Source organism: Apiospora kogelbergensis (assembly GCF_038363985.1).
Source record: "Apiospora kogelbergensis strain CBS 113332 chromosome Unknown utg000012l_segment0_segment0, whole genome shotgun sequence".
Classification (NCBI taxonomy): Eukaryota; Fungi; Ascomycota; class Sordariomycetes; order Amphisphaeriales; family Apiosporaceae; genus Apiospora; species Apiospora kogelbergensis.
Window position 1 is genome coordinate 229,986 of NW_027117429.1, and position 21,739 is coordinate 251,724.

The window sequence follows — 21,739 nt, forward strand, 5'->3', positions numbered from 1 at the left end:
TTGTCCCGGGGATACCACGCAGGGTGGACCTCAAGGCACGTCGTAACGGTTGCTTACTGGGTGAATTGAAGCTACACAAACAAGTCTTGTAAGGTTCCTGGCCAAGTAGGATGTGGTGGCTTTAAGTTTATGCTGCCGTTCTCTCAATGCGAATCTATTCTTCGAATCATGGACCTATGCATGGCCCTATAGCTTTCGGGTGCTTAACTTAGCATTGGGTGGATTTGTCGACTTCACTCTTTCGCCTCCTTAGGGAAGAACGATACTGTATAGATGATTAGTCTGTTGTCTGTCTTCCTCATTCGGGTGCCTTGAAGGAGAATGACTAAAGTGGGCCGGCGTAGAGATGCGAATTCTGTCCCCTTCTCGAACGTATCACACTGAATACGTTGGTTCTCACCCGATCCGACCCAAGCTATGAAAATAATCCAGATGCAAAACGCCTTAGGCGGTGGTGCTATTGCTCCGAACTTAAGTTCGACAAGCATTCCAGTCCAGTCTAACGGCACTGGAAATAGCTTCTTTGTTTGGGGAATCTTCTTGTGTCAGCCCTGATACCAAGTGCTAGAAGAAATGGGAACGTACTAGTTCTTGCTCCATAGCTTTGCAAAAGTCCGGTAGGAGATGTCGCGGAAATCCCAGCTCATCAGCTTTGAAGTTTGATTTGGGGTATTCCTCGAGACTTAATACATCTTTTCCTCTGATTATAGCCTTGAGATGTAACTGCCCTCGAGAGAGTTTGGCAAAGTCGAGGTTCTTTGACTCAGAAACTAGCTTCTTAGTGTAATCAGAAGCAAGAGGGAAAAGATGGCCGGTGGTAGCTTCCGCAACCCAGGCCTACACGATCACACTCAGTACATGATGAGAGAGAAGGAGATCTCCGCTAAGAATAAGGGCATCGGCCTTAACTGGCATTTCGTCAGGTCCGAAACCTACTCGTACGTATTCCCGCCTCGTAGTCTGTTTGCTTTCTAGCCTGTCCATTCGCTCATGCAAGGCAGAACGACGTCAGCCTGCTCCGGGGCCGCTTTATGCTCCGTCCAGATCCCTAAGCCGGTCGATGTCCTGAGTCGTTCGGCGATAGGAATCCAGACCCTGTGCAGAGTGAAGGGCGGCTGGGAAGGAGACGACTGGTGCCAAGTCCTGTTTATGCCGGGAGCGCCTCTGAACTCCATTGACTTCACGATCCCGCGCAGCAGCAAAGGGGAAATCGCGTTTCAGCTCGTCTGAGACCCAAACTACAGAGAGGAGAACCTGGACGGCGTCCTCAGGGCCACGAAGGAGTACGAGGGCCTTCCGCTCTTCCGGGTCAACCCGAATAAAAGGGTTGCGACGTACGACACCGGCTGGAGGTTCCACTTCGGGGGCCTCTACGGCACCGTACGGGTCTCCCTGGACAGCCCCCGTCTCAGAGGACTGGCAGAGGGCGGCGGCGACGACGACGGCGGCGATGACGGCTCGCCCATACCTGCCGTGCTCAGCTGCCTCAGGATAGGGGACGATGACGAGACGTCGCGCAGCCTGCAGGATAGGAAATGGGCCCTGAGCCTGCGGACGGACCCGGCGTCCCGGCTCATCAAGGTAGGCAGCGTCGTGGCCTTGCCGGCCTGGTGCAGCTGCTGCGCAGGGGAGATCACCCAGGGTGCTTGGGTCTGCCGGTCATGCGAGAGGTATCGTTTGTGCTTCGGTTGTTATCTAGATGTCAGTAGCGATCCGGGGAGGCATCCGCACCCTTTTGCCACTATAGCGGTGGATCGATAGATAGCAGGTAGCAAGGCAATCGAGCAATCGGCCTAACAATTGACCCGTTGATGCGTAGAGGCGCTGGCCCGAGCGTGTGGCGCTGTTCCGTGTCCGTGTGCGATCGATGTACCTCGGGACGAGAGGGATGAAGGGTACTTCGGAGGGCGGGCGGAGTACATATCACGGGAAGGGGCAGCCCCGGGTGAATCGAAAAGCAGGAAGTGGAGGAATTACGGAATGTAGCAGTGTCTCTAGCAAAAATATATACAATTAATTTTATCTTTCCCATCAATTAATGCATATCTTCTGGGAGCGGCCCGGGCATGGACTTCTTTGAATACAGCATCACCCGATTCATGTTCCACTGTTGCTTCATGCAGATTGGACTGCTAAAAGATCGTGAGGGGATAACACTTAGGAGGGCCAGGAAAGGGCAGCGAGTGCCCCGCATGCTAGCCTAGTAGTCAAATGGCACTAGCGCGGTCGGATTGCTGTGATGGAACCAATGGACGGTTTGCGATCCCCGAAAACATGCGATAGATGGTAAACAATGGTAGTGAGACGTTGAGCCTATCGACGTCGCCTTTGCGTTCAGGTAGCAAACAGCGGAGGCTGGAGTACCTATTTTCCCTGCTGGATTCGATCGGAATAGCTTGCAAGATCAAATAATTTCCTCCCGTTCGCAGAACAAATGTTGTATCTTTGCATTATGTACATTGTCTACAAGCAGCGTACAAAGCTAAGAATCGAGTGTTGCCTATATTGACCCGCATGAAGACCAACTGCGAAGTCAGACTGCAGGAAAGACCCAACTGCATGAATAGCTCCTTTTCGATTTTTGCACTGCCTTCTACGTCACCCCAAGCCCACAACTTCGCCCTGATTCATATATATGCGCCCTAGCCTATGACATTATTACCTGGACTAAGGCGCGTCACTTTCCATCAACTGATGGAAGGGTGGGTGGGTGTACAGTAGTAACGTGCAACAGCAACAATCGTTACTCCCAACCGTGTCTCTGAGCCAGTGCCGAGGGCCATCAGCTCTCCTCGCAGCGAATGGAACCCTGGAGGGCCAGAGGTCGAGCGGCAACTTGGAGACGAGGGGCTTTTGATACTCGAGGGATGTGGCTGACGATCTGTAGACGAAGAGTCTAGCTACGCCGCGCTGCTCATTCCCCTTCTACCGACGCTCTGCAGATTGGGCAGATGTTATGCTCCTTGAGCCTCAAAACAGCGCATCCATCTTCTGCGTGGGGCATGAGACGTTATTGTATTACTATCGCATGTATATTTGTGTCACATACAATGGAGCATATCGAGAATATCTGTTCGCGGCCCATCCCGATGCCTGATCGGGAGATTGCACAACTCTAGCGCGGGAATTAACCCCAGTCGAACGCCGCGCCTTTGGCGTTTAACGAGACGATAGCCAATATACTCGGGGACAGGCTGGATGAGAAATGGCTGGAATATGAACCCGAAGGAAAGCGTACAATCTGCGTTGATGGTGCAAGTCTGGGCGATAAAATTATTGTGGTGCTGTAGCGGTTCATTTGAGCCTGGAAAGCAAGAAAGAAGTTTGTAAAGCAGGAGTTGAGGCATGCCGTAAAATTAAATCCAGATCTACCGAATGGAATCGTTCGCCAGCAAGGCAAAAGCAACGGTCCGTGGACCAAAATGTATCGAAGCTGGGCTTATTTCGCTGTCTGCCTTACGGGCTTGGCTCCACACCGACCTATCAAAGTTTAAAGGCAAAGGTGTGGGTTACTCGATTACGACGTATACAGCACATTCCACTCTAGACTGGAACGAACGCCTTATGTTCATCTTTCCTGGGTCAGCCAAAAACAGTCTCGACCTTCTGGGGTTCCAACATAAGGGCACAACCAAACTCACTAGAAGACACTCCTAATAGACCCAGAACCTCCAAAGGCTCCATAATCGCGCCGTACTTGGTTTGATCCTGGTACTTGACTTTACCTGCATCTCAGCCCTCATAGGGAAAAGGAGCGCTCGAGTGGAAGACAGTGGACGATCCCGCTCTCACTCGCGTAGAATAGGTGGTAACCGCTCTCCAAGTCCTTCCGAACAGCTTGCGAAGTTTGTGTGCCTTACCACAGAGAATCTCACCCGTTGCGATCGACAGAGCTTCTTGAAGGGGAAGTGACGCGGCTGGGCTTTGCTGTGCGTGGAGTCGCTGCACAGTTTGTGAGCTGAAGGGAGAAACATTTACGCATCAGTTTGCTGAAAAGGATCCCCGAAAAGACCAAAGGATACCATATACGAACCGGACAAACCATATTGGTCGTATTTACTAGTCGCGCCAGCATCTAGGCCAGGAGTTCGCCTGCATACTTCTCTTCCTCTCTCGCCTCGCTAGGTCAAGGTCCCAGGCCTCTAACATAAGACCGAACTCACGAGCAAGAATCATTAAAACGGCCAGCATACATCTTTCTTTGCACTTTCGCCTATATTACACATCACAATTTGACTTTGACGGCTCGGTACTTTAATTCCTGTTGGGCATCCTATGAACGTACCAGGGACTATACTTGTGCTGGGCCTTTTCGAATCATCATCTTCTTGTTCACCAATTTACCTGTCACAAAAGAATCACCTTTTGCTCTCCTCTAAAGTTTCTCTCAACAGGGCCTGCTGTCGTGGTATCAGTCGACTCCTATCTTCTAGGCTACCATCATGTCGGACACAGTGGCGAGAGGGGCTATGGCTCACCATCATCACCACACATCGACTGGGGCCACATTACAGCCGACATTTGTCGGCTACATCAGCTCGACGACGGACGCCCTTGTTCTGTTCGAAGCGTGTCTGACTGGCCACATATCTCGCGTACCTCGTCGGCCACATGACCGAGAGCGAGCGAACCTGATTCGCAGCGGCAACGTGTTAATATATGAGGAGCACTCGAGCAACATCAAGCGGTGGACCGACGGCGTCCCATGGAGCCCTAGCCGCATGTTGGGCAACTTCCTACTGTACCGCGAACTTGACAGACCTTTCCAGCCGGGCGAGAAGAAGAGGGCCACGAAGAAGGACAATAAGAGCACCAATGGAGTATCGAAACCCACCACCAACTCCAGGGCGAACTCGGTTCGCTTCAGTGATATGAACATGGGCGGCTTAGCTTCCCAGTATTCGGATGCGTCGAGTAACAACAAGGACGCTGAGAAAGCCCTGGTGGGATCTCTCGTGGACAGCTACCAATTCAAGCCGAATGGCCTGGTAAAGAAGACCATTAGTGTGCAGTATAAAGGCATGCAATATCACCTCGTCTCGTATTACAACATTGACGACGTGGTTCAAAAGAAACTACGCACCCCCTTGGAGTCCCCTGAGTTACAGCATATCACGCCACGCGGTGCCTTGATCTCGGCTGGGAACTTCCGTGCCCCGGTTGTTGGCTACGAGCTAATCATGGACGACCGGATGCGAGTGCTCATCGCCCAAGGCCATATTCCGCCCGATATGAACCCATACGGAGCTGGGTCTCGGTCCACGTACATGCCCAACGTACATCACGGCTACCAGACAGGATGGACTACAGGTTATCATATGCAACCCGACTCGTATGCCGTGACTCCTCATACTTTACCGCCCCCGCCGGTTTCTTTTCCTCACCCAGCCAGCTACGAAGCCTCTCGTTTGCCAGCACAGCCACCGAACTTCTCCTCGATGCAAATTCCCTCGCCGCGGCATAGCACGATAACTAACAATGACTATTACACTAACGGTAGCGGACACAGCAGCTATAAGACTATATCATCTATTAGCGAGAGTCGCATGAGCAATACGCCGGTCATCCCGAGTAGCCGCATGCCCAGCAATGGACTTCTCGATGGCCTTAGGGTGGGCCACAGCTCGTTCAACGAGCAATTGATGGATGATTCCCTAGCGGCATCAGCAGCATCGTTCCAGCATGGGGCTATTTATGACAGCAGCACTAGACATGCGGCATCTGACGACAACAGCTCTTCTCAGCATCCGAATACATCTTACGATATAGAAGGGAATACTATGTTCGACTCCTCTACAAACCGCACGACCTAATCATGTACCTTAATGACAGAAGGTATCTACCTCGGTGGGCTCATCCGTCTGGAATCGACTTTCTTCTTATGCCACCTAAAGGTCAACAATACGCCCAGGGTAACCAGCGCCAGCCCGCCGACCCCAGCTCCGACCTCAATGCTGACCTTAGCTGCTGTGGGTATTGCTCCTGTCGTGGCTGTCTTACTAGTCCCGGGGATGATATAGTTCGTTGCTGGTGGCAGGCGGTCATGGACGGGGCTACGGTGGGAGTCGGTCCAGTGTCAAGGGCCAAAATACTAGGGATAGAACCTAGGTTCATGCTCACACGCCTTGGTACAGACATCGACGCGGCCGAGTTACTGAGCATCGGCTTTGAGCTGTGGGGGATTTGTCCAATACGGGTTGATCAGACTGGACGAACCACGAATTGGAGTCAACCACTCGCTGTCCGAATTCATGGTTAGCGGCAGCAAGACCATTGTGGGTTTCTGGGACGACAAACGACAGCTTATGGGTACTTACGGTGCAGAGATGCTCTAGATGCTTTGTTGAAAAGTTGAAGTACCGTAGATGGAGTATGCTGCACTTCTCGTTGAATAGGGCTGTGCTAGACGTTGGGACCTCCGATCAAGTTATCGAGAATGAACAAGCCGCCAGCTTACTGGGTTCTTTTGGACACAATGCAGCAAATATTGTTTTATGTAGGGGATGAGACGGGGACCCCAAGCATACGCCGATATAGTTGTGTCCGTTATTGGTCGTGGAGAACTTGCTGGCTCACAAGAGGCACTCTGAGATCCCTCCTATTCCCACTCAGAAATTATTAATAATAGAATGGTAAAAAGGGCCGATGTCCATAGAGTAGCCTCCCATTGCAAAAATCGCTGACCCGAATACCAATGATGCCAAGGAGGTTTCGTCGTATTTTCCCGTTCCCTTCCCCGTTTATGCCACTTGTTCCGCAGCATAACTCTAGACACTACTTTTATTCTACATCACGGTTCTGAGGGACTTGCTCCAAACATAGCCTTCTTCCATACCGTCACTCCCACACCACACATTGTTCCAGCTCCCGTATCGAGGCTGTTCCCGGCTCCGCGGTCGTGAGTCAACTAACCGACGCATGATGGTTCCTTCTCCACTTTATTTCTTGGCCTTCATGACGGCTGTCAAACGATCGAGAGTAATTCGACTGTTCTTTGGCGCCTGTATCGTGTGCGTCCATTCCAAGGCCCACCATCCAAGGCAGATGTTTTCCACCCTAGCCTGCCCGTCGCGGCCACCGCCATGGAGTTGTGGTGACGCAGGCCGTTCTCCTTCCATCTGTTTCTGCTGACCGTTATAAATGCCTCCAGAGTGGTTTTCGGGTGGCATGATTCTCTGCGCGATAAAACAAAAGCCAATAAGAACTGATTCGACGGCAAGGAACAGGTTAAAGGAGCACTGTAGCCGAACAAGCGCCGGGGCCTCTCGTACACTTTATGAAGCTTTTGCTAGCACGATCAGCCCTAGCTTAAAGCTTTACGGAGCTACTGCGGCTAGAATGGGCATAATAGAAGTAGTAGTAGGCGCGCAACTTTACTGTAGTTTACGGTAGTACGTACCGGTAACGCAATTACATCAGCCTGTGTGTTTGCGAGGGCCGGGCGGCGGCCAAATATGGAATGTGTCAGTGAAAAGGCTCGTTACTGTATGTACGTATCTGTGGGCAATACTTGATGTTTCACGTGATAAATCAGCAGCTCATCTGAGGACGCTTTTTCAGGGTTGCCCCTAGTGAGCAGTGTAGGCTTTTCTCCCTGAGCCGCTTTCATGTCAGATCCGTATAACTGCCTTCTGTGCCCTGGAGATGCCATAAAGGCTCTGCAAAGCAGCAGTCACGTACCCCTGTGGCGGACCCATGCCGCCGCCAAAATCGCTCGAGCTCGTTCGCAAGTGAATATCTGTCTATGTTCTTCTGGGGACGAAACAACTGCAGTTGGTCCTGAGCAGGCCGAAGAGTCGTACTGACGCATACTGTACCAGAATTGACATCTACCAGAATGGATATTCGCCAGAATGGACACCCCAGGACTGGCCACGAGGATGCGAGATCTTGCTGCTTCCGCCCTCCTTCAAGGTCTTGAACATCCTCACGCGCTTTTTCCGGTCCGTGGTCACAATATCGCCCAGTCTGCAGGCACCTGGACAGGCTCAGGAACGGGACTGTCAGTGGCGCGTCGGAACCATCCAGCGTCTAAATTGGCGGCCCAGAGGCAGCACCGAGAGGGCTGTTCACGCGCGAGGGCGGAAGCGTTGCTGGGGCAGTTCAGGGCTGGGGAGCAGCGCTAATCCAGAAATGGATCCTAGCTCGGTCGGCTGATCTGCTTCTCCAGTACAGGACCGTAGGACGGATAACGCCTCCCCCGAACACGGTGGTACGTCCCACACGTAGAGTCCGGAACTGGCGGCAGCTGCAGATGAGCCGCTTGCTCACGAGTAGGCCAAGGATCCTCTACTGTTGGCTGCTTTCGGTACAGGCTCACTTCGGTCCTCTGCTCCACGTCTGCTCTGAGTTGGATGCTGCCAACTCAGCTCTCTCACGCATAGCTATGCTCGAAAAGTCGTGCTTCGTCCAGAACTTCGCCTCTGTCCATCTTGCGGTGCTAGACTCGATCAAGAAGTGCTTTTCGCAACCGGTGCAAAGGTATCTCTCCAATCTCTGCGTTCTGACTAGGGACATCATGCTGTGTATCGTTTCTGACATACAGGAGTGTAAAATGATTAAGCGGTGGTAGGGCAGATGTAGACCTCCGGATGTAGAGTTACTGACGGCGCCGCCGGTTCAAATGAGCAAAGCTAAAGAATAGCTGTAGCCTTGGGTCGATGCTCACTTTCGAGTCCCTCCAATACTTAAGTGATGATGGGGAGCCGAAACAACCATTTCAGTCCGCCCGACCGTAGTCTCCAATTGTACCGTGTCTGACGTGGTGCGCTAATTCTGAATAGAACCAGAATCACCCAGTGGCATATTTTCATGTACTCCCTTTTGCTGCATCAGCTCGAAGTCTCTCACGGGCTGTTTCCGGTCATGGCAAACCGTGCGACTGTCAGCTCCTGTTCAGCTTTTCCAGCCGAGTGGATGCGGATCCAATCCTTAGACTCTGCGCGATATGGCTGGGTCGCTCATGGTGGCTCAGTCACAACTGTGAGCCAAATAAGCGACTACGGAGACTACAGATAGCTCCTTGTCTCGTGATCTCTGCTCTGATGCAGATGTGGGAAGGATGCGACAGAAAAGGATAGCACATATGTCTGTTGGTATGGTACATATAGCTTCACATCTTATCGACGAAGGAGGCAGGAGGGCTTCGTACAGTATTACGAACCGCAGAAAACTATTGTATAATCAAAGAAATAGCGTAGCCATACTGAATAATCTTTAACCTATACATCTTTGAGTGATTGATCTCCTTCCCTTTTCTCTTCACCTTCCTCTACCAACCAGCAAACCTCGAAACCTTGTTCTTCGCAATTTCAAGGACGACCAAGACGATGGGAGACCAGCTGCTTCCCAGCACTGTGCCCGCTGTACAATCCACGGGTCCCGAAAGAAGACGCCAGACGAATCGCGATGCAGCCAGGGCTACTCGTGCACGAAAGGCAGAAGATATTTCACAGATGAAGGCGACAATAGAGGTACTGCGTGATGAGATACGGAAGATGAGAGCTGAAATCAGCGATCTGACGCTGCTCATTATCAAGACCCCTAATCCGCATTTCGCTGGTTCGGAGTCATTTGACCCTCCTTTACTTCCGTCTGCAGGTTTTCCAAGCGCGTACAATATAAGCGACCTATCCGACCTTTGTCCGCCATGGCCCCGTACGATGAATCCGGTACTTTTCGGAGATGGCGCAGAGTGTAGTGTACGATGGCCCGAGGACATCATCAGCGATAGAGAGCTCTGAGGACAGTGATGCTGCGGCCTCTATGAAACAGCCGCTTCACACGCCATCTTTGCTGCCCGACAGCAGTGTCGAGAGGCTGGCCTAGCCTTGTATGGACAGGACAAGCGGCTGAGGTGCGCATGGCAATGCTTTTGTGTTGAGAAACTGCATGCAAAGCTGCAGTAGATAGATTTCGGCAAGCTGGCACTGAGAAATCTTACAGAGTACGGGAAAGAAGCCTTACGGCCTTGGCGGTAAAATTGCTGTTAGAATATAGAAATGAAGGTCTACTACCTATATTGAAGGTTCATTGTTGTGGCTGTGACCATTGTATGGACGCTGTTGTTGTTCGGCTCACGTGCCAAAAGGGTATGAATATTAGATAGAGGTGAACGAAGCGGGTTAAGGTGGTGGCTGTGCTGCGTGGGGGCGGGCTTCTAGTTCAATTTTTTTTGAATCAAGTTTATTGTCCGTATGCAGCTATCTAGCTATGACAGACATTTTGACAAACCTAGCCCTGATGAGGGCTTACTCCTTTCAAGCCAGGAGAGTCCGGATCCAGAAATTCCACCGCTCAACTTGCTGTCCATGTTCAGCCTTTCTAGTGAAGTTAACAAAAGGGAAGCTTTGTTTCCCGTAGAAACAAGAGCAGAGCCCCCTTTCCACGCATGGTAGTGAAAAGAACGCTAGTCGTGAGAGGGAGCCCCATGAGCTGCCTCTGTAAATGCTGTCGCTGCCTGCTGAAGTGCCGACAGTAGAGGAGGAGATGCGTTGTCGTCTGCCTCGTTTTGCCGCAATACCTACAGACGTCTGAGTCGGTTTTCCCTATGAGGTGTAAGTAAGTTGCTATGTGTCCTATGCCTGTGCGTAGCTGGATATACGCGGACGTGACACTCCGAGGAAATCCAGAGAAGTCGAAGGGCTTCATTGCAAACTTTGGCGTCTTTCTAGTCAACAATCGGTACTGCTTCCCCAGGCCGTGGGCACGCCGGCCATGGTCTTCATTCTGTTCTTCGAGGTCCCACAGCTGCTTCCATCTTTCTTTCACCTTCAGGTGGATCTGGCTCTTCAGCCAGCTGAGGGATACGAGCTGGTCTTGCCGGTCGTGTCGTGGGAGGGGCTTCTGAAGCCCCTTCTTCGCTAGCTTGTCGGCAATCTCGTTGCCCCGGATCCCACAGTGCGCCGGGCACCAATGGAGCTGGACAGGATGTTGGAGAGATTCTGCGATGCTGTTCACTTGCCTGGCCAGATAGCTAGTTCCTTGCGTCTGTCGGAGCGCGACCTGGCTATCAGTAAAGATGTAGCAGGGAGCGTTCCACGATCGGGCAAGTTTTAGGGCTTTGTGTATGCATGTGAGCTCTGCGTCGGCAATCCGGAGGCCTGGGCCCAGATTCCACGAGTAGCATTTGGCTGCTCTCGTGTGCGGAGTGAGGGAACAGAGGCCCGCTGCAGCCCTCGTCGTGTCCTCTCGGGTGTCGAAGGAGCCGTCCGTGTAGATGATGGCTGTGTGCTGCGGGATCGTCCGGAGAAGTTTACGATGTCTCTTCGCTGCCTCCTCTTTCCCCACGCTGAGAATAACCGGGCGGAGGAGCGGGCTATACCATGGCGGGAACCAAGATTGGTCCGTCCTCACTATGTTCTGTGATTTCGAAAGATGCCTCAGTAAGAGAATGAGGGATTTGAGTTGTGTAGAGCCGGGTGTAGGGGGCTGAAGCCCGTAGCTGTGGTAGTTCCCTGAAACAGGCATGTGCTGTGATCCGTTGGAAAAAGCTTGCTTAACGGGGTGGCTGTTAGGTAGCTTGGTGAAGCGAAGAGCATACTGGTATGCGAGCTTCATGTGTCTGCATTCCGGCGGGAGGAGGGCAGCTTCGACCTCCAGTGCCTTGATCGGCGACCTGGGGAACGCTCCCGTGATCGTGGCCATTGCTTGGTTCTGGAGTTTCTGGTACTGCTCCCACAGGGACTGGCAGCCTCTTCGTCCGAACCAGAGCAGGGATCCGTAGTCGGCCACCGAGCTCACGCAGGCCACGTACAGCTGGCGCATGGCATTCAGCCCGAGCCCTCTTCGCTGGCGGGCGATGCGCTGGATGCCTTGGAGAGCTCCGTTGGCTAGGGTCAGTCGCTTTTCTACGTGGGTCCGAAACGTCAGCCCAGAATCGAACCAGATGCCGAGCCAGCGAACCGCGGGCTTGGGTATCACCTCGGCGCCTTGGATCGTTATGGTGTCCAGCAGAGGTTGTCTGCCGCGGTGGAAGTGAATCAGTTCTGTTTTTTCCACTTCGAAGGTCGCGCCCGCCTTGTCGGCCTTGTCGAACAGCGTCATGAAGCTCCCGACAGTTCTTCCTTGCCGACGTCGAGCTTGCTGCGAGGGCAAAGTCGTCCATGTACGACAGCTGCAGCGTGCCGTTCTGTGCGGTGACCAAGCGGACATACAATAAGAAGAGGATCGGGGAGACAGGAGAACCCTGTGGTAGCCCCGAGACCGCGAAGGAATCGGAAAGCTGGCCATTGAATAAAAGTTTGATTTTGCGGGCATAGAGGAAGTGGGTGGCCCAGTGGATCAGTTCGTCGGGCAGGTCGAGTTTCTGGAGGGCCTGGATTAGCTTTTCTGCCTGAACCAGGTCGAATGCTCCCAGTACGTCGAGGAAGATTGCTGTGGTAATCTTCTTTTCCTGACGGTTCCTCTCGACGTAGTGTTGTAAGAGCAGGGCAGCGTCGATGGCCGAGCGCTGTTTCCTGCCGCCGATCTGCGAGCTCTCTAGAAGGTCCGGCTCGACGTTTGCTAAGTACGCTAGCCGATTGGCAAAAAGCTTCTCGAGGAGCTTGCTTAGACAAGGAAGGAGCGAGATGGGCCGGTAGGCCTTTGGTCTGGAATAGTCGGGCTTGTTGCGCTTCGGCAAGACGACCCCGATCGCGGTCTTCCACGCTGCAGGGTGGTAGCCGCTGTGGAACAAGGCTTTGTAGGCTTTATAGAACACGTGCGGGATGGCCGCGTACGCCTCGCGGATGATCCGCCAGTTGATGCGATCCTCCCCTGGGGCTGTGTCCTTCTGCGGAATAGCCTTTTCGATCTCGATCGCTGCTAGGGTAGGCCATTGCCAATCGCCTTTGCTGTTAGATCGAGCCCGGCTTCTGGGGCCGGCAGGTGATGGATGCGGCAGTGGAGGTAGTGTTGGCGGCGATGGAGGGTGATCCGACTGCTGTATTCCCTTGAACAGGGTAGAGACTAGGGCCTCGCATTTTTCCCGAGAACGAGTTGACGATCTCTTCTTTCTCGCTCACCTCGTAGCGTAGGGCGGGTATGAATGGGTCTGTTCTTGGTTTGGTGTAGCTATACGCAGTGGATATTTCCTTCCCACTGGCCTCCGCCAGAAACGTAAACCAGTGGTCTGTTTTGGCCCGGTCGATAGCCTGGAAGTAGCTGTTCCTAGCCTCCTTGCAGGCTGTTTCCGTGTCACGGCTCGGGTTCATTTTGTATCGTCGGAAGGCTCGATGGTAGCGCATCCGCTGGACGGTCAGGTCTGGGCACCACCAGGCTTTGGACCTGTCGCATGGTCGCTTCACTGGGATCGATCCATTCGTGGCTTATTCGATGGCCTGTTGGAGCGATAAAGCGACGCTCTCGAAGTCGCCTCGATTGGCTGCAGCGTCTATGGTGGATTCGAGGGAGACAGCAACCTCCCTAAGTTGTCTTCGAAACCTTTCCCAGTCGGCCTTTTTGGTGCAGAACTGGGGCGGAAGCGGTCTTGTTGTCTGGTGTGCTGGGAGGAACGCTCGGAGGCTGACGGCCTCGTGGTCGGATCCTGTCCCTGGGAGGTACGACCAGTCCTGCCAATGGAGGCTCCGGAAGCCGATGGAGAAGGCCAGGTCTTCTAGTTCAATTGCAGAGCCCAGGAGATTCTGAAGCTCACCCCGAAAAGTCGTATTGACGCATATTCGGTTTGGCGGCGTAGTTTTGGTAACTTTTTCGGTAGCTTCTTTGGCGGGGTGCCCTGGCCAAAGAAGATAGGATACCTGCCTATAGCTGCCTCTGACCCTTCTACCTTTTTTCTTTTTTTCTTTCTTTTTTTGAATCAAGTTTATTGTCCGTATGCAGCTACTCTTCTGCCTTACGGGGCTGTTGAGAATGAAAATACCGCCGTCATCGCCAGGGATGTCGTATACGGCCACACGTTCAGCGCCTGTCGTGCCAGTAGGCGCTATTGCATTATACTAGGGGTCGGTTTCGCACTCAGCACGACAGGCTCCCCCTCGAAATGGAAGGGTGACCCGATGATTCGATGCTGTCTAAAAGACATCTTATTTGCAACGTATTGTTATTCTTCTAGGGCTTTTCTAATGCTTAATACCTTTTCTTCGTACCTCGCATTCACGAGCTCTAGCTGTACCGATATTGAGATTGCTTCATCCAGCTTCACTCGTTGGTTTTCATAGTCCTTTCTCATATCCACCAGATCATTCTCCCTCAGCGTCGAGCCAACATCAAAACCCCAGTAAATAAGACTCTCACTTTGTGACCTAAATGCCCGAGAGGCGGCGTTATGCCAGTCGTTGTCTGTGAGTTCTACGAGTCGCCACAGTTAGGCCCCGTCCAGACTTCCTTGGAAGCCGAACCTTATACCTGCACTCGACCTACTTCCGCTCAGACTTGAGAATGTAGAGTGATGAACCGCAAATCTCACAGGACACTCTTCCAAAACTAGCTAGTACCGCAATCTACGCTGTAGTTATCTTTGGTATGCGGCTTGAGCAATTGGTGGCCGAGCCAGAACGGGCCAGCCTCTATATTTTGCCGAGCTTGAGTTTGTTAGCCCTGCCCCTGGAACTGGCGTTGGGCGTGCACACCGAACAAGATGCTGTGTCGGAGTACGTCTCTCCATGGTGGTCCCTGGTAAGTCGTGGGGCGGGACTGGTCCAAACAGTATTGTCACCGTTGCGCATTGTCCGTCTCTGGACCACGTCGTGGCTGGAGAGGCCCAGAGAGCAATCAGGGGTCGTGGCTGATCATGTCGGGTCGAGGAGATCGATCCCATCGCACTGTTGCACCGACCAACTCCAGGTGCGGATCATGTTCGGTCCACTTCGCGCCAGGTTATCCATCGGCTCACATAGCGCGCCATGCGCCATGTCAGCGTGCATGCATGTGACTAGGATGTCATCAAGAATGAAAGCAGCGGGGCGGCGGAACCGCGCGAAATCGCTAGGAATGCCATGAAACCGCCTGATGCTCAAGCATTTGCCTTGTGGTTGCCTTCTAGAAGGAAGTGCCAGGCGAACCAGACGTACTACAACAGCCGCATCCCAGGTCGCTTAGTACTTTCGATCCAATCGAGTTCCTGCGGATCCTAGGTTTCGGTGAGAGTACTGAGGCAACGTGAGCCCCCAAAGGAAAAAGCAACACCATGATCGCCCTAATGCTGATCTGGTGAAAGGGAGTACTTGGAAACAGGTAGCCCAATCCAGTATCATTACGTGACCAGTGATAGTGGCCATGGATGGTCCCGGCCAGACATGGAGCTCGTGTTGGGCACCTGCGCTCAACCGACACCGAACCATCTTTTCTCGCTGCCTCACCTGTCTGCCTGTTGCTGTTGCTGCTGTTGCTTCTACTGTGGTCTTCAAGGCATGCTGTACGTCTCCACTGCGTAGGCTTCTTGCTGTTCCCTGCTGAAGGACAGGGCTTCCATTACCCATCTCACCAACGAGAGGACACCCTTACAAATTGAGAATTCTTGGTAGCCTGCTCAACGAGTCACGATAGATAATTCATCTGGGCGGGATTGTGTTGGAATTTCGCCCGTGTTTGGGCCACAATGTTTGGTGACATGAAGAGATCAAAGATGGTGGGAAACAACAGAGTGGTGATGGGGGAATCGATATTCACGACCTGTAAGGCAACTGCGGCTCTTATGTATAAGCCGCGCACCAACCCACCATTTTCGGTAGCGATTAGTTTAGTACTGAAGCCAACACAAGGCAGAATTACCCCATTTTGATGGTGCCCTGCTTGATGATAAGAGCCCTTGAGCCCGTCTTCATTTTTGCGACATCTCAGTCAGTTCAGAACCCATTCTTTGAATTCCCAAGCAATTGCTGGAAATCCATGTACTGAATTCACGAACAAGGTATGTCCCGATGACACTCTTTTGCAAGTACAAGCAGCCGCTCTCTCCCTCCGAATCTCTCGCTCATCTTTCGCCTCAATCGCCAACACGGTCTTTCCCGGCATCACTACATAGTCTTCTGCAATTAGTCTGCTGACTGTCCATTTAGCACTATCTGCAGCTAGCAAACAGAGTGTTCCAGTTCCTCTGGCGTCGAGCGACCTATACATCGTGCTCTCCCGTCTGGTCTTTCGTCTCGCAACGTTCTTGTGCTCCGAAGTAGTCGGCGCCCTTATACCAACCACCCAAACTTCACCCAGACCAATTTCTATACCAATATCGACCCAATATACAAGATCAAGGAGACGAAGTCATTCGGAATTCTATCCCCAACGTTATGTTAAAGCCAGCTGAAGTGGAGTGCCCTGTCGATGGGTGTAATAGCTACGTCGACAACAAGGATACTGAGATCGAGCAACATATTAGACAACGTCATGAAGCGATTTCTGAACTTATACGCGGATGGAGGAGAGAGTCTTTATCGTTTTCTAATATGTGCGGATCCCCTGCCAGCTTTCCCCGAACCGACTAACACTCACCAAGCACACGCGGAAAGAAGAAAGTCGAGCCACAACCTCCAGCCCGTTCGCGGCCTGCGCTTGTTCAAGATGACCTTGACTTTTCTGAAGAGAGTGAGACTTATGTCCCAGAGACCCCGACTCGTCCTATCGACAAACTGCAACTGGTGGCTGAAGTGAAGGGCATTTATGCGGGATTAGTTATGGTTGAATCCAAGTGCATAGAAGTTGACAATGCCCAGACGACGCAGGCTGATGCCATACTGAACGACGAGCAGTGGCAGGCTCTCATATCTTTACACCGCACATTGCTGCATGAGCACCATGATTTCTTCCTGGCATCCCAGCATCCGACCCCCAGTTCTTTATTACGCAGACTGGGCGCCAAATATTATATGCCAGGGAGGATGTGGAAACACGGCATATATACTTTTCTTGAGCTGTTGAGGCATCGCCTACCCGCCTCCCTAGAGCACATGCTAACTTTCATTTACCTCGCTTACTCCATGATGGCACTACTCTATGAGACGGTTCCTGCTTTCGAGGCAACGTGGATGGAATGTATGGGTGATCTTGGTCGCTACAGAATGGCGATCGAAGATGATGATTTACGGGACCGAGAAGTCTGGACTTCCGTGTCACGACGCTGGTACTCAAAGGCCTCCGGTGTCGTTCCAGGGACGGGTCGGTTATATCATCACCTCGCCATTCTGGTACGTCCGAATGCGCTCCAGCAGTTGTTTTACTATTCAAAGGCCCTTTCCGCTTTAGAACCCTTCGAATCGACCAGGGAATCGATCATGACTTTGTTCGACCCGTTATTGGGTTCTGATAGTCAACGTTGGCGTCTTCTACCCATTGATTTTGCTTTCGTCAAGGCTCACGGCATCATGTTCAGCGGCAAATCTAGCGACGAATATCAGCCTTCAGTGACATACTTTCTCAGCAACCTTGATAACCACATTAGTAAAACGACTCAAAGATGGATGGAAAGCGGGTAAGTGATTTATCCACTTCGGTTGCGGTGCAATGACTAACAATGAATAGTTACTACATTGGAATTTCCAACTGCTGTGCCCTATTGTCCTGGGGCGATCAAAATAAGAGCTTCATCTACCAGGCCATCCGGCACAGAATGAAACCCATACACAACAAAGATCGTGAAACCGAGGAACAATATGAGAACAGAAAGATGCCCGACCCGAGCGACCCTCAGAATGCAAAAGCCCTGGAACAGGCTCGTGATCTAGCCGAAGGGACGTACAACAAGGTTTTCTCTAGATTTGCTGACCCCAACATTCTGCCTTACCTTCATACTATACTCGTATTCCATCGGCACCTAATTCTCTATCCCATGGCTATGGCTCTGCTTGAGGAAACATTCCCTTGGAAACTGGTCTCAATACTTCTCAACTCTCTTCTGCTTTCGTACCGCGAATACGAGAAGATTGAAAGAAGCGATGAGTTCCCACGACCGGTCAAGCAATTGCCCAGACCACTCCCAGAAGACTTCGCCCTGAGAGGGCTACTTTGGGCTGAGAAGTACTTCCCTTCTGATTGGTTCTCCAACGACAAGTTTGACGATGACGAGAAGTATTTCGAGCTCCCCTCTATGACGAATGAACGGAAGGAGAGGGTACTTTGGCTCGGTATTTCTATTGCGCGACATGGCAAATGGCTAGTCTACGACGATAACCTCCACCGGTTCTCCGTCCCACCGCGGTTCGAACAGGAGATTGAAATCACGAGCGTTGACACCGAAATGACCAGTGTTGCTGAGGTGGACACATTGTCACGAGCTTCCACACTTGCTCTGTCTTCGGCTGGCGACAAGGCCATGGGGGAAGCCTGGAAAGACGATGAGGATATGCCGGATATCGACGACTTCAGCCGGTCCATGGCAAGGCAGCCTATCATCCGACAATGAACTGGTCACTGCAATACGTTCGCGACCCTTAGGGGCATACACGTGTGGTGCGCCTGCGAACACTGGTAGACCACGAGCCCTACAACTGTGCCATCAGTCACAAGGAACTTGCACGGTTCGTTCTACATCCGGTCTGGTTGGCAATCTACACAACGGGCGATCGCCATCGCCCAACTACCTTATATGCGGTGCACACGACACAGTCGACGGTTCATGGAACAAGGGAAAGGCAGAAGCGGGGTAGACAAGGCCGCCAGAGCTAAGAGGTCTCAGCTTATGAACCTAGGGCAGAGCAGGAAGATCGATGGAGACCCACCGAGGGCCTCGTTTTCATAGCAGCGCCCAGGGGGCCAAAGGAGAGGCTGCCAACGCTTATTCAGGACATTACAGGCTTTGTTCGGGGAGAGAATATATTTCTTAAACACCAGTACTAGCTTAAACAGGCATTGTTGAGCTGTAACTACTCTATCTGAACAGATGTTAGAATTTCAGGGGTGCAGGTGTGAACAACAACACAGCATTTGATCCCTTCTTGTAAGTAGTGAAGAGCAACAGACTGTAATACCTACTACTGAGGCAATAGACAAGTTGATTGAGACGGGTTGCTGTTCGCTACACCAATAAACCTCATACCCCCTAGTAGAAAATCTGGCTCAACGACCTGCGGCTTTGTACCAAGGGAGCCCACCAGTATACCATTCTATGGACTTGGGCCGTATATCGAGTCGAGATGTGGAACTTTGCGTTACCCTTCTATGCCCCCTTGTGTCAGCCAAATACAAGATGCCATGGCCCGATATAATACGGAATCAACTTCTTGATTGCGCAGGAATCTTCATTGTTGTTATGCCCAATCCAGGATGGATGTGATCTCTTCGGTGGGACTTTGATATACTATACACTCGCACCCCTCAATGTTTGTTAATTTATTGGGGTTTTCAGCCTTCGGATGAAGTATCGACAGGCTTTATTTAGGTAGAAAATACAATTCCTAAACACCAAGCAGGCATCGTACAGCTGTACCACAAGCATTCTCTAACGTTGATAGCTGAAGCACCTGTACCAGGAATAATCGTACTAACAACCTTTCAGGGAGGCGGGTGCACAGCATAATATTGTCGGCATACCCGAACCTGAAAACCTTGTCCTGGGACGTGCCGCATTCTTGTTCCCTGTAGCCTATCTGGCGGCCTTCGAACCGAATGCTGACAGGCCGAAACGAGACGAAAGGAAGCTTAGGATGGGGAGTAACTGGACCAAGGGTGATCCCTGTCTCCCAAACTCTTCAAGAGGCGTTTCTTCAACATGTCCAAGGCCCCCTTGTCGTCTAGCGTTGCTGTGGAGACGAGCAAACGTCGTTCCATCGTGCTCTTCAATTTTTGTGTAGCTGTGACGACCAGGTCCATTTGGGTAAGGCCTCAAAGTGCTGAGGGCAGATCGCCTTGCAGGTAAGCAACGTCCAGGTCATTCGTTTGGCTATCAGCCTTTCGTAGCCCTTCCCGACACACGAGAGCAGGGTTACAGGACGCCATTATCAGTACGTGAGAAACTGTCGCAGGCTGCGTCCTGGTCGGGGTCTTTTCATGCATGCAATCTAACCCATGTTGCATGGCTGTTATTGGTTGCAAATATGCAAATTCGCCCAGCGGGACATCCGACTGGTCGCAAAGAACGCCACGGATAAACACTGTCAGAGTTGGCATGGCTACGCGAGAGCAGGTCCGCCATCAATGAGCTAAGTAGAACTATTTTCTATAAATTTGCTGTTAAGTCTTGTTACCGAAAAAAAACCTTTTGCAGTCTTTCGCAACAACTGCAACTTTCGAGGATCGATGACAAGATGCCCCCAAAATGTTTGGAAGACCATGATTCCCACGACACGATACTTGACGAGGCGCTTTCTAATATAAAGGGAATTGAAGAGTGCCTAAAAGTTCTTTCTAATCAATTCGGTACGTCTGTTGAAAAGGAAATTGACAAGTACAAGTACTACAGGGAACAATGCGACAAGCTTCTCACAGAAAGAAATGAAGTTATTCAAGAGCTATCGGCATCTCACCCCATACATGCGGCCCAGCTCCCTACCAGCACCGAGTTTGACACCGCTGGCGTCCTGTTCCGTCACAAAGGAGTTTTATGTTCTCTAAAGCCTGTCCCAAAATATATTGCGCCTGCAGAACCAACTCCAGTAAGTGACGATGCCAGTGACATTTTTGAATTCTCCGCACCTTGGCAGTCTTAGCCTTTTTTCATTTTTCTGAGGAGGTGGTCTAATTGCCTTAATAGTGTTCGAACGAACCGACGAGCCCCCTCGCCCTAGCCAGAGCCAGGCAGTCCAGACCGTGGAACATTCCGCCATTGACTCGGCGCTACCCCCTCAGGGGAAGCGGAAGTTAGAGCAGTCCAACAATTCGTCACGGGCCAAACCCGTGAAGCGCCTCCACGGAAATGGCGCATAAGTGCGTCTCTATTCTGCCGTCCTTGATTTTGGACGTGGCGAACAGCGCATCAAATTGTGTCATCGCAAGAACTTGTGGACTGCCGGGCCTGATGATTCGTGGACAACGGATGATTTTGGGTGCTATATGCTAGTTGGCCTATCGAGCCTCTCCCTTCAGATACAGCCAGCCGGAGAGGAATACCTTGTCAAGGTGTGTTGGAACGAGTATACGAATGGTTAGCGGGGTTGACCACACAAGTAGAAAAAAACTCCAGAATGAGTCATACGTGGTGCAGGGACTCGGAATGTCGAATCACATTGCCTCATGCTTCAGAAACGTTGCGCGGCTAACTATGTATTGGCTGAGGTCTAGAGAGGCAGGGACGCTCCAGAAACAGGGGGTATGGTCACACCGGGTATAAGTGAGTGGATATTATGATTCAAGCCTCACTGTGGCCGGCTGCATCATTGTAAAGAATACTGGCCTATCTATTTACCGGGAACAATCCAGCCTGGGTTGCCGCCGAGGTTCGAATTTTACAGGAGATGTATCTCGCCCTCTATTCGTCGGAAGTGCACTGGTTTAGTTGTGACGGAACTTGAGATTTTCAATTGAATAGGGTCGTTCCCGTGAACATCCACTATGATTCTGACTGAAAGGGCAAAGTACTACATCCGTCTACTACATAAGGCCCTGGTCCCTCTCTCTATTTCTCTGGCCACGCCGAAACCTTCCATCAATAGCAATCGGATATTGTTATGACATTGGGACAATGTTTGCATCGATATGATCGCGGTCTGGGAATAATCTCTTTCCTCGTTTCTGAATCTAGCGAATGTTCGGGCACCGAATCCTATCAAGAAGTCAACCTTGTTGAATTGCAGCTTAATATTTCTGGCTCACATTTGTTCTTCCAACCTCTGCCAGGAATTTGCTCAGTCGTCCCTTATCTAGAACTGGATGGTAT

At 51.7% G+C, this 21,739-nt stretch overlaps 3 protein-coding genes across 3 annotated transcripts; all 3 read left to right on the forward strand.

Annotated features, from left to right (window-relative positions):
• Nucleotides 1-807: 807 nt before the first annotated feature.
• PG998_014518 (uncharacterized protein) lies at nt 808-1,765 on the forward strand (the record flags this gene model as incomplete). Its single annotated transcript, XM_066881334.1, has 4 exons — nt 808-938; nt 1,002-1,224; nt 1,249-1,650; nt 1,748-1,765. The coding sequence occupies 4 exons, from the start codon at nt 808-810 to the stop codon at nt 1,763-1,765; spliced, it is 774 nt and encodes a 257-aa protein (XP_066723465.1).
• A 2,677-nt stretch (nt 1,766-4,442) lies between these two features.
• PG998_014519 (uncharacterized protein) lies at nt 4,443-5,813 on the forward strand (the record flags this gene model as incomplete). Its single annotated transcript, XM_066881335.1, has 1 exon — nt 4,443-5,813. The coding sequence occupies one exon, from the start codon at nt 4,443-4,445 to the stop codon at nt 5,811-5,813; it is 1,371 nt and encodes a 456-aa protein (XP_066723466.1).
• Nucleotides 5,814-16,430: 10,617 nt separating this feature from the next.
• PG998_014520 (uncharacterized protein) lies at nt 16,431-18,331 on the forward strand (the record flags this gene model as incomplete). Its single annotated transcript, XM_066881336.1, has 2 exons — nt 16,431-17,401; nt 17,452-18,331. Coding segments are annotated over 2 exons (1,851 nt in total), but the record flags the coding sequence as incomplete, so codon positions are not given.
• Between the last annotated feature and the right edge of the window lie 3,408 nt (nt 18,332-21,739).